General features: G+C 34.2%; 1 protein-coding gene across 1 annotated transcript; it reads right to left on the bottom strand.

The window, feature by feature from the left end:
- Positions 1 to 2,568: 2,568 nt before the first annotated feature.
- Positions 2,569 to 15,904, bottom strand: LOC112525098 (endoplasmic reticulum metallopeptidase 1-like). Its single transcript, XM_025135055.1, has 21 exons — positions 15,685 to 15,904; positions 13,981 to 14,066; positions 13,785 to 13,886; positions 13,048 to 13,154; positions 12,858 to 12,958; positions 11,335 to 11,422; positions 10,198 to 10,286; positions 9,615 to 9,754; positions 9,348 to 9,510; positions 9,061 to 9,196; positions 8,867 to 8,963; positions 7,481 to 7,610; positions 6,633 to 6,692; positions 6,368 to 6,486; positions 6,107 to 6,231; positions 5,675 to 5,899; positions 4,593 to 4,753; positions 4,316 to 4,479; positions 4,008 to 4,090; positions 3,796 to 3,881; positions 2,569 to 2,851 (listed from the first exon to the last, which is right to left on the bottom strand). Exons 1-21 carry the CDS (start codon positions 15,892 to 15,894, stop codon positions 2,708 to 2,710), a joined length of 2,616 nt encoding a protein of 871 aa, XP_024990823.1. The 5' UTR covers positions 15,895 to 15,904; the 3' UTR covers positions 2,569 to 2,707.
- Positions 15,905 to 16,753: the final 849 nt, after the last annotated feature.

Below are 16,753 nucleotides of genomic sequence, written 5' to 3' on the forward strand. Positions count from 1 at the left end.
CTGGTTAATTTTTAAACAGATATGTTTTATCCGACGTCAACAAAAATTAAAATTTTCTTTATAACCTGGAATGGATATCCAACCCGTTATGCGAGTTGAACCATATATTTTGCAGATAATCCGTAGTCAACTATTTTTAGTTACACAAGAATATATTAGTAGACTGTGAACATGAACGTCTCATAATTTTTGGCACTGTAAGTGGACAAATCATCTTTTCTCTTGTGAATCATACATTACCAAGCTAGAACAAGATCAAGATATATAACAAAATTATTGTGGATCACAATAATTGAGATCAAGATAAGTTTAGTTTATCCTCTAACATGTATAGAATGATGATACTTTAATTTTTGGTTCATCACTCTGCAACAACGTACAACACGGTTTCCCCTCGCCCTGTCGTTTTATAGTTGGGAATCAATCTTTTTTCCCTCAGTCTATCGATCCATGTGGTTTCAAACCAGAAAACCCTCGATCGTATTTAAGAGAAGAAACATATGGAGGATTTTCTGTATCAAAGAGCACTTCATTTCTTTTTTAGGGTCAAGTGATAGGATTATATCAACACATAAGCTTTTTTGGTACCCATATCTAACCAACTTTGTGAAAAAAGATTTCAAATCAGATAATAAACTTCATGATGACCCAAGAATCCAGTTGAGAATCGATCAAGATCACACCATGTAAAATCTTAAGAATTTCACAGAAACAAAAATTCACTAAAACCACTGTATGAATTATAATCAAAGAGAACGAAAGAAGAAGATGATGAAATAGCTTTCATGTAGTTATGTATGTTAATGCTCAAGCAGTCTTCAACTAAAAGAGAGAGATCAAAGAACGATTTGAGGGTATAGTTTTGATACTAGATATGGATTTAAGATGGATGGGTGATAGATTTGAAGGACGTATCGGTTACAAGCAAATCCAATTTATAGAGAGACCATGAAGTCAGGGAAGCGGGAGAGAAAAAATTAGGACTCTTTAAAGAAAAGGTGGAGGTGCTTGAAATGGAAGAGGAATCCAAAAGGGGGATGAGAGAAATGAGGGGTTTAATTTATATTTACGGGAATATGTAATAAGATGGTTAATATAATGTTTTATACATCATTATCAAGACTTAAAACTTTTTACTTTTTAACAATAATTATTTAACGTGTTTCATAACATGTTATAAATAACTATGTAAAATAAAAAAATTAGGGAATATAAAATAAATAACTATAGAGTTTGAAACATAAGTTCAAAAAATGATTCACTGTGTATTTATAACACTTTAATAATATACTAAATCAAAAAAATATTCGATATTAGACTTATTTTGAAAGTATTAATGAAATGATTATAATGATGCATTTTGTACAATAAAAAATGTATTTTAGTTCATATAAGATTATTTATGTAAATATGATAAGGATGTAAAATAAAAGATATAAATTAAATTAAATTATATATATATATATAGATGTATTGAAGAATGAAAAATTAAATATATGGTATAAAACATAAACTTAAAAATAATAACCATATGAACTGTTATACCACCGCGATAACCGCTATTTTAAATCATAGTACTGGACGTGATTTCGTATTTTGACCGTTATAATAGTATAGTCTGTCCCTCAACTTTATTTTAGCAGATGTGTTCCTCACGTTTGGCACCTCACAAGGATTTTCGTCCTCCTCATGACAACCGTTAACTTTTTCCGTTAAGTCCAATTAATTGAGGGGTATTTCAGTCATTTTATTTTTTCCTAATCAAATTAAAGAAAAACTTAGGGGGTGTTTGGATTGCTTATTTAAAACAACTTATGTTTTTTTGTAAAAATGTTTATTAACTTATGTGATATCAAACCGGAGTTAAATAAAACAGGGCTAAAATTATAAATTGGTAATAAACAGTTTTTCATAAGTCATGAAGAATTAACTTATCAAAAACAGCTTATTACCGGTTTGACACCAGTATAAGCAGTTTTTTTTTTCCTTATCCAAACACCAGAAAACAGCTTATCATCGATGTCAGACTGAAATAAGTTAAAAAACAGCTTTTATAAGCAATCCCAAACACCCTTTAAATAAAACATCATATGATTTATATATATTGTATTTATATATTCAGTGTGTGTATATATGTACGTATACACAGAGTCACACACACCCTCCCCAACCACAGCCTCCACCTCTTTGAACTCCCATACCCTCCCTACCGGCAAACTTATCCCGGATCTAAATCTTAATCTAGACCCAACCTTAAATCTAAATCACACCAACAAAAATCTGAATCGATTTCAAGCAAACAAAACCCTCAATCGATTTCCAAAAACCCCTAAATGGATTGGTGATACTTAGGGAAACAACCCATAGTGGTAGATTGATGGAGGTAGTATGAGGAAGGAGGAGATCGATAACAATGACCGAGATACCCCTCATTTAATTGGACTTAATGAAAAAAGCTAACAGTTGTTAGGAGAGGGGACGAAAATCGTTGCAAGATGCCAAACGTGAGGGACAAATATGTTAAAATAAAGTTGAGGGACGAAAACTGTTGAAATTGACAAACATTAGGGACCAAAAGTGAACTTTACTCTACATACAATACAGTAAAGAAAGAGAGAAAGGCAAAACCTATTTTGCTTCAATTTAAATGACAATTAAAGACTAACCTTTGAAACAGTTACATAAGAAAGAGTGTGAATAAATGTAACTAGAAGTTATATGTTGACAAAAAACTTGAATATGCAGTAACATCCACCCACTTTGGAACACTATCCTTCAATTTCTTCATGGATTCCATTAAGTATTGTTCTACAACACCAACTTCAATATGTATAGCTCCCGGACTATTCGTCTGTGAATATTAAGAAGCAATTCATGCAAACTCTAGAGCTAGAAAAGGTAAGGAAGAGTAGTCTTTCATACATACAGAGGGATGTTCAGGGGAAAACTCCCAAAAAAATGAAAAACTGAGAAACACTCTGGTAACTATTTATCTGGATGGTATGCACATTTGTATACAAGTAATTGAAGTTATCTCTTGGTTTTTATGCACGTGTGCATGTTATGCGCATATGCATACCTGGCAAATTGCTTACGTATATGTACAAGTGCATACCTTCCCGATGAATGGTTACCAGGATGTTCCTCATTTTCTTTTTTGCAGTTTTCCCTTGAACCTGACCCTACATATATATATATATATACACACACACACACACACACAACCCTATATAGAGTAAGGGCCAGGGGGAAATCCCCAAAAAATGAAAAACAAAATGAGAAACACATTGATAACCATTCATCTGTACATTATGCACATCTGCATACAAGTAACTGAAGATGTTTCCTGGTTTTTATGCACATGTGCATGCATACCCGACAAATTACTCATGTGCATACCGGATAAATGAATGGTTATCAGGGTGTTCCTCGGTTTTTCATTTTTTTGCAGTTTTCCCCGAATCTGACTATATATATAAACTGCAAAAGAATAAAAAACTGAGGAACACTCTGATAATTGATAACCATTCATCTGTATGATATGAACATGTGAATATAAGTAATTTTGGGATTTTCCCCTAAACCTCACTAAACCAATGCAACCTCATCTTAATCATCGATTAGTTAATCTACGGTCAGCACTTGATGAGGTAGAGAAGGTGTGTGGACGACTTTGGCCACGTCTTCCAGGTGGTAGGGTAAAGTCACGTGAATCACATGATTTTGTACGTGATATACAAGATTATTTGGTAAAATAAAAAAGAAGTTTACAGCTAGAGGAAGGAAGAGTGTTACCTCCAACCAAAAGGTCCAGTTTTCCTGAGCAACACCACTAAGTCTACATATGTATGATGGAGGACCACCTTTCACAATTTCAGGAGCTACATAAAGTAACAACACATCACTTACAATCTTTATTTTGCAAGCACCTTTAACCCACTCCATTAATGGCTTTTCAAAATAACTTAAATGAAGGAATTCAAGGAAATATAGTCTTTCTTTTTCACCTGGAAGGGTTCCGTCTGCAAACGACCAACCAGAAATTGGGCCTGTAATGTTTAGGACTGCAACCCATACCTCCTTCAATGAACTGAACATCAAACATCAACAAATATATCAACTTCTGTATATATCCATCGCGATAACTGCTATATCAAATTACAGTCCTACCTTTATTTCAGATTTTGACCGCTATAACTGCTTGGCACAAAAGTCTATTGTTGTGTTTTGTGATAACCAGAATGGAGAAGTAAAAGAGAGGAAAGAAGCATAAAGATTCAAGTGTAACAAGTGCGTATTGATCGTTTTGACTTACCCCAATGAAAATTCCAAGTAAATTCTGCGGGAACCATCGACTGAGGTAGTCTCTTGCTTAGTACTGGATATAATAGGAAAATACTTGTAATGCTTCGAGATTTCATCTCTTCTTGCAGGGAAATTTAAGCTTATAGAAAACAAGGACGACAGGGGATATATTGCCTGACAAAAGAAACAACCTCGATAAGTATACCTTACCAGAATGAATGCTTCAAAGAGCTTATTGTTCTCTAAAATGGCTTGAAGAATTTGAATTGCTGTATTAAGTCATTTACCATCCATGCCTCTCGGCTAGACTGATTAGCAGTGTCAAATGAATATTCTGAATCTACATTCAGCTCCTTAGCTACTTCAGGAGCATGCTTGAAAAGGAAAGGTAATGCATTGGAGTCCACTACAGACATATCATAACGGGTATCATCGATTTTTCCTCCATCTGTCGATCACGAGGGTTAAAAGTTGTTTAGAAGATACTATGGTAATCAAATATTGAAGTGTACATAAAAGTTCTAATAATATCACGAGAATGAAATGAATATCATCGGTTACTTGTGCCATAATGGAAAAATAGGTCATTTAACTTTGGACTTTAAAGAAGAAAGATATGTTGCATTTTTTCATGGAACATCCAAAAGAGGATATCAATATACAAACGATATGGATAAGAATAGGCATAATCATACTAAATATCGTATGTATCTATTAGGGTGCATTTGGTACATTGGACAGGACATATCAGAACAATGTTCCATGTTTGGTAGGACTTTTATGTGGAACAGAAAGGAACAGGCGTGTTCCAACCCCAGCCTATGGAACAAGGTGAAACAGACCTATATTTACCAATATAACCTCAAAATCAAACCTAATTCTCTTCTAAAACATCAAATACGCCTCCCACTTTACATTTTATTCATTCTTTAAATTTTATTTATCGTATTTTATGCTCTTTAAACTTTCACTTTATTGTTCTCGAAATATTATTTTTACACAATTCCTATATTTTGGTTAATTTATGTAATTTATTAAATATTAATAATACAAAATAATATAGAAAATGTATAAAATAAAAATTGAAACTACATGAACTTTTTACTTTGGTGTCATTTTGATTGTCTTAACGAAAACTTTCTAACGATATATTTTGTTATAAAAAGATATAGACAACTCATTAGGGGTAAGATGGTCATTCTATCGATTTTGTCTTGTCCAGTTCTGGCTTACCAAACGCCGAACAGTTGTTTTGTACTATCCTACCTGAATACCAAACGCACCCTTAGAGATATAGTATCAATAGACATCTACATAACAAGCAATGAAATGCATAGGGAAGGCATTTGAATCTGTTTGCTTACAATACCTGAAGTAAAGACAGTATGCTGTATAACGACCCTTTTTGGCGCATCTGTGCTGTATGGAAAAAATTGTGATGTCAAGGCCAAGGCAATCACACTGGTATGCAGCAAGAACTGCATAATAGATGATCTGGCTAACCAATGACCAGTAACTGGTAAAATAGGTCCCACACACACACTGGTAAACGCTCCAATTGTTGCTGCCACTAAAACATCAGGAATGAAGTACCCTGTAATCAATGTCAAAAGCATGACCATATCTCAGTAATCTTTGGATAAATGCTTAAAATGTTAATATCGGGGGACTACAGTTACAGGTATCGCCAAGAACTTGAGATATGAAATGCAATTCCCGCAAATAAGAGTTTATGAAATTCAGTTTCGAGAAATAATGGTGGATAAGAAAGCACCACATTTGCCGTATTTTTGGTACTAACCATGAGGAAGAGGAAGAGATCCCGCCATACCCAATTTCTCAATTAAAAACTGAGCTGAATGCCCAGAAAAATAGACTGAATGCAAGAGGCAAGGTAACAAAGGTAGCAAAAAACATGCTGCTGACCTGAGAAACAGCTTCGGGTTAGACATCAAAGTAGAATATATACATAACATCAACATGAAAATCGTCAGCAGAATCAGATAAGCAACAAATAAGAACAAAACAAAGAGATGAGATTCAAGAAGCCACATATGCTTACTTTAGTGATTCATGACCATAATACTTGACAGATAAATGGAAGGAAATCCATGCAGGAAGCATAAAAGCAGCTAATGACAAAGTCAAGAAGCCTCCACTTAATCCAGCATAAAAATAAGCCTGTTTTTACAAAAGTTGCATTAGCTTTACTTGTAATTCAAATGCTATATTACGAATTAAAAATCAACTAAATTGTGCACCAAGCCAATCTGTCAAAACAAAAAATTTAATGCCATAGAATTCAAAAAAAATATAACGATACACACCATACTGATGAAAGCATATAGGCCAAATGCTCCCCAAAACCGGGCTTGATCAACAAGTTCCTGAGTAATTCAAGGGGAAAAACATCATCTTAAGAATAGATCATGTTAAGATTTTGCCAAAAAAAAACAATGATACCATAATATTTTTTCTCAGATCCTTAATTACTGATGCAAAAGACAATGGTGATATTTAATGTATATCCAGAGTCAAGATGCATTTTATATATTTAATGCTATGGCACCTGGTTTTTCCTTTATTTTATCTATTTTATGATTTCATACTTTGTCTTCTCTCTGTCATACTAACATTTTATTGCCACATCTATCAGCTTTTTAGAACAAACCCGACTACTCTACAAGTGTTTTGATGTATGATGTCATGTCAACTCTTGCACGATGATTAGTCTGTTTGACCAACAATTCAAGGACGCCTCACTTCGTTTTTTAATGAAATATGGAGGGTGGTAAAACCCTAAACCTCGAGCATCCATCTTATTGATTTCAGTCCAACAAGCATCATTCCACCTTTAATATTTAAAAATTGCTAGTATGGAGTTGTAGATATCATACAATCTTGAGATCCCAAGGATGTATGCAAGTCTTTTCGATTTTCGAAGTGAATAAGAAGAAGTTTTAAAGAAACAAAGTGATCAAGTATGAATAAGACAGGTGAGTTGAAGACTGAAAGGGGACTATAATCAAGGATATGTCACTCTAATAATTGGTTGATTATGTCATATTTCCCTCGTGAATTGTATTTCTCTTAATCCCAACATCACCCCTCTTGCAATGTTTCACTCTAATACCATATGGAACCTCATACACTCTTCTTTTGATTAAAAGCAAACCTCTTTTGATGATTTGGGATGATAACCAGCTTCAGAGAGCGGAAAAGAGTTCCAATATATTCTTGGGATTAACATCCCAGCAAGTGAGCATGGAACAAACATCATATAAGCCAGGTAAGGACGTGCAAACCTACATTTGAGAAGAGAAGATTGTCAAATTTTAGTATGTAACTCCACTAAAATCATTGAGGCAATGCCACAATAATTGACATATCTATACAAATCAGATATGAGAAATGAGTAACTAAAAGGAGTTAATGAAATTTTGCAACTTCCAAACTCAAAACCATTAATAACTTGTAGCAACCAAGCGAATTTTTGAAATCCAACATGTTTTGGAGCATTATCAGGTAATAGATCTTCTTTAAGTGTAAAAAACACCAGTGATGGAAAATAAACCTACCAAAGTTATGGCTTTAGATTTGCTGGATGAAGGTGAAAAGGATGTAACCACATGAGGCTACTCCCTAACGAGGGGCGGCTCCAGTTATAAATTGGGTTCTCGGAATGAACTCAAGAGAACTCAGAAAAAGGCCATACGCGTTTAAGTTCTTTGTATGCCAGCATGGCAGACAGCAAGGAATTTTGGCAGCAATATTTGTTAATTTAGTAAACTCTAAGTCTTTCCTCCTTGATTTAAATGTATTGCTCCAAGAATATACAGTTGTGATCATAGATTCAAGTTAAATGTCAACTAGTTAGTTTCTATTTTTTGACTAATGTGAAAAACTTGTCACGTACGATGTTTGGCTGTCCCTTTGTTCAAAGATTAAGAGCATCTCCAATAGCTATGCTAAAAAAATTCTATAATAGAGTATGAAAAGTCAAAATCTTCAAAAAAAAATTACATCCAACTCCAACACTTATTCTATTTTAGAAATTCTAGCATTAGCTATATTAGTAAAATATTCAATACATTAAATAAAATATTATTTCTCTCTTACACATTTAATTTCAATAAGTTCAATTGGTTAGATATGATTAAAATATTGTTTCTCTCTCTTCTATAAAGTTTCAGAGATTTCTCTAAATTTAGAGATTGTAAAGTTTTAGAGATTTCTCTAAATTTAGAGATGTTTACAATCTCTCTCCCCTTTTCTCTATTTTAGCATTGAGGATAGCATAGCTGTTGGAGCAACAAAAATGCTAAAATCTCACTTTTCTCCATTTTAGCATAGCTGTTGGAGATGCTCTAACAACACATGTCCACAATGAAGCTCCTATATATACTATTAGCAGTCGATGAATCATCTTTTAGAGCATTTGTTCAGCAAGATCAGGAAACTGAGATGTGAAACTTTTAACACAAAAGTAAGTAAAAGTATTAAACTGGCAAGCACAAGCAAAAAAAAAAATTAATTGCCTCAAAGAAGAAAAGCTCCTCACCAGTTCATTGACTGTCCAGAGAATAACAACCTCAAAATAGAAAAGACAACTGGGAATATAACTGCAAAGATAACCCCAATAACATGAAACAAGGTCCCTGCAATACCCAATTGGCACATTCAACAGATCAAATAGTTAGCTTGGGTTCAGAAGTTACAATAAACAACCGTATAAACTGCAGCAAAACCAACTACCTTTGATGAAGTCGAATAAGGCAGCAAATGAACATAGCAGGCCATACTTGGACAAGCGCAGAAAAAATGGAACAAGTAGGAAGATGGCAACAGGGATACTATGAAATACCAACCCTTGCCTTCTAGAATAGTAAACCTGAATTTTAATAACAAGCTTTAGAAAACAAATGATGTTCATCCATCTTTTGTTAAACTACTAATTCTGGTGATCTGGTCTAAATGATGCACAGAAGCCTACCCATTACCTACTCAAAGGACTATTGATGAAGGTGTTAGTAGTAGCATACCATGAACAATGATAAGTAGTCGAAAAACATAGGTTGCCCATCATCACTTGTACCAGAGCCTCTATTCAGTCCTCTATCATGGGCATTTTCTAGCTTAGACGAATTGGTGAAGGCTTTAAGTAGATTGAATAAGTTATCCCCACGAGCTTGGATGCTTCCAGGTCTAGTTGATAAAAATGTGCATGCATTAGAGAATTCACATGAGGCAAAGTAGTCACAGAATTGCAACTTAGTGAACTGTACCAAAGTAGCAGTGGTAATTCATACAATAATCTTTCCACCGTATCAGTTGAGGTATGGTAAAAATAACCCCCATGGAGAAAGATAATGTCCAGTCCAGGAACGCTCCCAAAGTCCGTGGCAAACATTCTGTAGTCTGTATCCCCAGGAACAAAAGCAAAAATGTCCTGCATGCAAGGCAAAAATGTAGCAGAAGCTATGTTCACTAATGAAGAACCTCACAACTTTATAGCTACTGAATAGAAAGTAAATATTGGTGACATGAACATCCACCACGCAATATAGATAATTAGATATACTCTTGACAGGAAAGGTTTTGCCAAAAGCTATTAATGAGCAACATTGGTATTAACTCTAGCACAAGCTAAGGACCAACAAAGAGATAAAGCTAGCTTGATAGTACTTGATACTTAAAACTTCGACCACCTAAAAAACATTGGGAACTAAAGCACCCTCTTTGGACGCATATCAAGAATTAAGACAGCGATCTTCATCATGCCTTTTTGATATCTAAAAATAAAGGAAATAATATATAAAGAATTTAAAAAAAGAAGGTTCGAACACCCAAAAAAATGAAATTATTCTTGCAGCAGTATAGAATTATAAAAACCTGAGCAGCACTATTGCCCATAGGATATACAGCTGATTGAGCATAGACTTGTGAAGGCCAAGACCCAGGTCCAGATTGGCAGACACGATCTGCATTTTCAACAGAGTAATGATATTCTCTGGAAAATAAAAAGCTCAAAGAACGTTATCACACCAGAACATGAAAAGGGATAACAGTAAGAAACCCCAGATAATGCTAGATATAATATTTATATTCCTCGCTTAATTGATTAAAAGCATGGGTAACTCCAGACAGCACACAGTGGGTTAGTGCTGCATACTACGGAAGAATGCGGGGAAACATATTGCACATCATAGGACCTTAGCTTGCATACAGCTTTAGCATAAACAATCCTTCGTTTTTAAGTATTTTTCTGTCATTATACTTTCTAGTGGGTTCAACATTCACAATTGAAGGACTCCCCATATTATACAATTAAGGCAGTATTAATTTCATGGACAACTTAAGTAAGGACATTCTTGAACATGGGAATAGGTGATGGAGCAGTATATCAATTCGACAAACAGATTTACAAGACCACTTTGGTTAAGTTCATTTGACAATGTAGATGGTCAGTCCCTTAAAAGTGGCTAGAATAACAAAAATTACAAACATGTAAAGAGAAGATCAATAAACATGAAGGATGAGAAACAAGCATGAACAGTCTGTTTATGACTCAAATTTCCACCAGGATCTACATTAAACACTTGAGTTCAATTAAAGTCTACATTAATTACTAAGGTCATAAATTAGTAAGTGCTAATTTTAGGTTCGGCAAATATGTCAAAAAGATCAATCAAGAAATAGCGTGACAGTTTGACAGAAGACAACAACAAAAGTAAACCAGCAAGCAATAGATCATGGCAGAGTGGAAGAGTCAAATGCCTGTGATAATGTAAAAAGTAAAAAGAATACATAATCCTGATAAAAAAAATAATGAGATCAAAGAAGATAAGGTAGCCTATGGTTCAAATTAGATCATTTCAGCACCCATCTCTCCTTCAAATATGTCTATCAATATCCACTTAGATGTTGATGAAAATGACCATGGTTCATATGTCATAGCATATGGAAACAAGGAAAGACAAAATCCATTTATATTGTCATGTTAGGAATCTAAAAACCTTAACCACATACCAAGCCCTCCTGTCCCAGATGCTTCCAAATTTATAAAAGCTCCAATTGTGTTGCGCCATTTATGTGTTGTTATAAAGCCATGTGAACCCTGAGAAGTAAGAAAATTAACTGTTACAAAAGCAGCATCTATAGAATCCCTTAATATATCATAACAGGCTTAACAGCACAAGTTGGGAAAATCTTCACATTGTACAAATATCTAACTTCACAGACCAAATCAGCAAGTAGAAGTTTTCATCATCTTAACTAAAATAATGAAGTTACTTGACATATAAGATGTTTTTGGCCAATAAAATGAACTTGGTTGTAGTAAGATGGTGCTCGATATAAATTTGACTGTATTTTTCTATCAGAGTTGGAAGAGGCTGACCGTTCCTGATGGTTAATGGACAAGAAAGATTGTCAAATAGGTGCTTGAAACCAAGCTCTTGTGGGCCTTGTAACATGCAACTTTTGCTTCAAATCTTGAATGATAAAAGTAATGTGATTTATCACAAGTTTAGAATTGATTGACAACACATATCAATTGTGTATGCCACCACAATCAGGTTAAACAAATTACTGTGTGCAAATAACACCAAGGAGATCAATATTTAATTTGACAAAAAATTTGAAGACATGAGGAATAGATGAAAGCTATGTTGCATTAAAAGTTATTTAGAATAAAAATATGAATGCTTGCTAAACTAAATAGATATACTTAGATCAATATAAATCCATTTAAGCAACTTGGTGCATTAGGCAGTGTCAGTTATATTTCGCTACATCCTCTGGACTAACTGTCCAAAATTGCACCCTGCAAAATGCAGAGAAAACTGAGGAAAGTAACTTCACAAGTAAAAGGACTTCTTCCTGGTTGAAGAGTACTCACATGCACAAGTTGACAGTTTTCTGAAGGAGCAAAAACCAAAGTATAGTAATCATTTTGATAATCTTCAAAACTATATGTTTCAACTAGAGGGTACTTCATCAGGAACAGTACTACCTTATGGGACAAGGGATAATGTATAGTAACCATTTTGATAATCTTCAAAACTATATGTTTCAACTAGAGCAGAATGGTGGAATTAGTGCCATAATGTAAACTTGGTGGTGTTTGTTTAATATTTGGTGACTAATATTTGATTATAGTCACCAAATATCTATAAACGATACTCTGCCACAAGAGGAAAAATATTGATTGGAATTTGCAGTTTGAAGCTAAATATAGAAGGTTTAGGAGACGCATGGTAGGGAAAGAAAAAGAAAGAGTTTCCAATCTCTGGAAAGACTGCAGATCTGCAAGGACACATCTACTGAACCAAAGGGGTGATTTTCAGAACTACCATTTTAATTTTGCGAATTTATTTTTTAAACAGGGTTGCCTTGCTCATAGAGAATATACTGGGCAAATAAACACCTTTAACAGTTAAACTAAATATCACTCAAGAATTTTGTTAGGGGGCTAATGGCTTATAGAGTAACTGCCTTTTGATTTCTAATTTCTTCCTTGAGGGTTAATATTATAGCATAACATTACTTACAAGCATAAAAAGTTCTTCCGCACCATTGAACAGAAATATAAGTGGTTTAGGAGGAGCCCAGCCAGAATCAATTGTTAGCCTTGCTACCTCCAAAATAGATGCTGCAAGAAAAGAAAATTTGTGAAATTTAGAACAGATATTCAAGATGAATATGGATAATAAAAGGAAAAGTATAACAGATGAAGCCTACCAACACATGAACCACAATCGCCGGCACCTGGTGAACCAGGCGGACTATCATAATGTCCATTCAACAAAACGGAAGGGTCTGTATCTTTTGATTCTAATGAAGAAACCCTGCAAATTAGTTGAGGATAAACCCAAGTGGAATCAGACAAAAGAGTGGGAAACTGTTAGCAGTGATGAGATGCACCTACCAAGTAAATATTCTCTTTTTAAAACTTGATTGTTGGTCCTTGTCAAGTATTGTTTTGTTAAAGACAACATGTAGATCCTCAAACATTAAATCTTATTTGGTTTCACAATCTTATTTCCATCAAAACCACAACCTTTGATCACCCAACCTAGTCCATTCTGGTCCATATCTATATTGCAGATTCTGTGTAGTTCCCACAGTAGTAGCGTAGAAGCAGATGGGAAAATGACATGATTAAAATATATTTTCCCTCGATGTGAGAGTACTTAAATTTACAACTGTAATATGTAAGCCTCATTGTTGCACAAACAAGAAATGCAACATGCCTGGAACTCCAAGATGGTGCTACTTATATAAAAATCGCTGAAAATGTAAACCCATGACCACTACCAACAGAGTAAATCTGCTTAAATCTTCACAAACTATATAGACAGGATACATGTTTCATCCCAATAAGCTGGACTCGATCCTACTAACCATACAGCATGTCAATATCAGCAAAGGCAAACAAAAGATTGATAATATAGTCAGTTGTCAGTATCTTGAAGTACCTCATTACTATATTCGTGTGATTCCTATATCCAAGAGACAAGCTGTGGCCTAAAAACATCATATTGAAAGAGCCATTAACTATATTTTCCTCGATTTCAATCCTGAAACAATCAAACCAAAAAAAAATAAAAAGTTTTATTAGTCGTATATTATCTTCTAAAAAAAAATACCAAAAACATGCATCTATATACCAACCTTACATCAGATCCAGCACGATCCTTCAAAATTTCCAATTGCATCCTGATATATTTAGCAGCATCATGTAAACCTTGACGCCCTACCTATCATTAATCACATGAAAAGATTTATCAAGATTCTAATATGATTAAAGTTTTTATGCTGTTTTACTGGCAAAATATGAGGACAAGACAGCAATAAAAGAACCAGCACAAAATAGTAACAACTACAAAGTGCACCACTGGCAGACCAAAGAAGTTACTAATGAATTAATGCACAGTATACATTTGAAAATCAAGCTTGAACCCCCATTAAAATGACTCGGTGTAGTAGAAACAGTAAATATATTCTATACTTTCATCATCAACATCTGGATTTTCTTTTCTTTTTTTCATGAAACAAGCTGATGGACCAGTATATGGTGAGACATCATTACTGGGATATAATATATGAGCATCATAATGATAACAGTGGTGGTGGGTGGCAAGTGTTCAGCTGGAATTCACAATTAGTACATGAGTTAAGAATTCACCAGAAGAATCTTTCCCCGGCCGGAAAAGAAGTATAAAAATATCCATATATGTTCAGTCAATTACAGGTCCAACCGTATTGTCATTTGTGTATACCACTTCACTTTGTTCCCCGTTCTCAATCCTCTGGTTTATGGCCCCATCTTACTCTTTCTTTAGATGGACCGGCTATTATCATCTTTGCTTATTCTTAGGCCATATAAAAGGACGGTAATATGAAAATGTCAAATAGTGAAAACTAAGCTTGTCAGGCTGCAGCACTACCCCTTCACGAGCTGACATAGATTTTTTGCTTAGACGCATGGAATTGGCTAAGCATTTCCATTTCGACAAAAGACCCACACCCAAGTTCCATAGCTTCCACTCACAAGTGGAATCATAAGTGATGACTCTCAGTGCATCGAATTTTAGTGCAAAACCGTTATCAGCCTAAGGAAGGGAAAGCACTAATTAAAGGACTTGAAAACACGATACCTTCCAAAACTAAAGGCATGATGGCAAGTTAACTTACGTGACACTTCATCTAAAAGCCAAAGGTGGTAGACGTGTATGTATATGTAATTAATATAAATTCCAAAACTCCTTTCATTAAATTTACTAGGGTGAACATGGTATGGTACCATCTTTTTTCCTCTATACTATGTACCAACCAACTTATAATTCTTAGGGAAAATCTTATATTGTGTACCAACCAACTTTACTTGGTACCGAGTTTTTTCAGTTGGTACATGTTTGTATTGGTTTTGTGACAGCATTGCAAACCTATAAATTTGAATAGCTAAAAACAAGCAAAAATTAGATCAATGACCAAATGAAGTCCAAAGTTACAATGTTCAATACTTCAAAAACTAAAACGAAGTTTCAAACAGAGACTTGTTTCATGGGATATTCAAAAATCAAACAATGCTTCAAACATGTAATGAGACCCATACCAATAAGGAATTGACTGCTATGATGGTTGTAGTTAATTAAGTACTAATCAATAACTAATAAACAAGTAAAAAATAAAAAGTCGGTAAGATATAGTATAAGATTTCTACTATCACACATACCAAACGAGTTTGCAGCCGAATTAAGTTTAGAAGACAACGATACCACAAACTTACAATCACGATCACACGCATAGAGAAACGTAAGCGTGTGTGTATCAGTGCATGTGTGTGTTTTCATATGAAGTCGTCAAAACATTTACCTGACGACCGTCAATTTCATGAGCTAAAACACGGATATGTTCAATGGCTCTGGCTTCAGAAAATCGATCCAGAGGAGCATCGATGGGTAAAGGGGTTATAAACTTCATATGCATAACGTAGTAGGCTACCATTGACATGATTCCATACATGATCGCGATGGAAAATAGTAGTTTAAATCCGGCGACATCGCCGGAGCTTAACCTGAACATGAAAAAGGGCGTATCTGAGGAGGAAGGTGGAGTGAGGTGGAAATTATAGGTTTTGACTTTTGAGGAGTGAACTTGAACTTCACAAAGTAAATTGAAGTGAATCGAAGGTGTCGTTGGTTATTTATAAAAGGGTATCAGGGTCAAATGGTAACGTTACCTGTACCAGAACGGGCATGTGATTTTACATTAATAGTTAAAAAGTGGTGCAGACAACATGTGATAATGTAGGTTGCGGCAGAAAAATTGTGTGAATCACATATGATTTTATATATAACGTAATGTAAATTTATCTGTAATTCAATCGTTCTCTTAGACGGATATCATTATCATTTGAACTCGACTTATTTAACCTAAGTGATTAATTATTGTTTATTTGTTGATCTTTTAGATTTGTATATGGTTTTTCAATTTTGTCTGAACTTGTTTATATATACATATATATATATATATATATATATGTGGAGGTTCAAACGAGAACCCCTGTGATTTACGAGAATGCGAGAACAATCTAATAACCTCAAACTTTTTTAATTAATAARTTAACTTATATTAAATATAAATAAATTAATAAGGGCAGTAATGTAATTAATTAATTTTATAAATTTTATTTTAATTTAATTAGTCATAATTATCCCTTTTTTTCCTGCACGTTCTTTTCCACTCTCTCCTCTCCCTTTGTGATAATTGTGTGATTGTGTAACCATAACCTATTGAAACCATAATCAATGAAGTGTAACCATAACCTATTGAAACCATGAGTAATCGTTGTGATAAATGTGTGATTGTCTAACCCTAACCGATTGAAACTATGATCAAATTTAGTGCGCAAGTGATGTTATAATAGTGATATCACATGATT

Source organism: Cynara cardunculus, assembly GCF_001531365.2.
Source record: "Cynara cardunculus var. scolymus isolate 2C chromosome LG 13, CcrdV1, whole genome shotgun sequence".
Lineage (NCBI taxonomy): Eukaryota > Viridiplantae > Streptophyta > Magnoliopsida > Asterales > Asteraceae > Cynara > Cynara cardunculus.

What these genes read in the sequence shown, in the direction of transcription:
- LOC112525098 (XM_025135055.1), bottom strand. Translation starts at nt 15,894, where the DNA reads ATGTTCAGGTTAAGCTCCGGCGATGTCGCCGGATTTAAACTACTATTT. An exon ending in TATATGCTTTCATCAGTATG is followed by an intron (nt 6,487 to 6,632) that starts GTGTGTATCGTT and finishes TTGTAAAAACAG; the next exon opens with GCTTATTTTTATGCTGGATT. An exon ending in ATCTCTTCCTCTTCCTCATG is followed by an intron (nt 5,900 to 6,106) that starts GTTAGTACCAAA and finishes CATTGATTACAG; the next exon opens with GGTACTTCATTCCTGATGTT.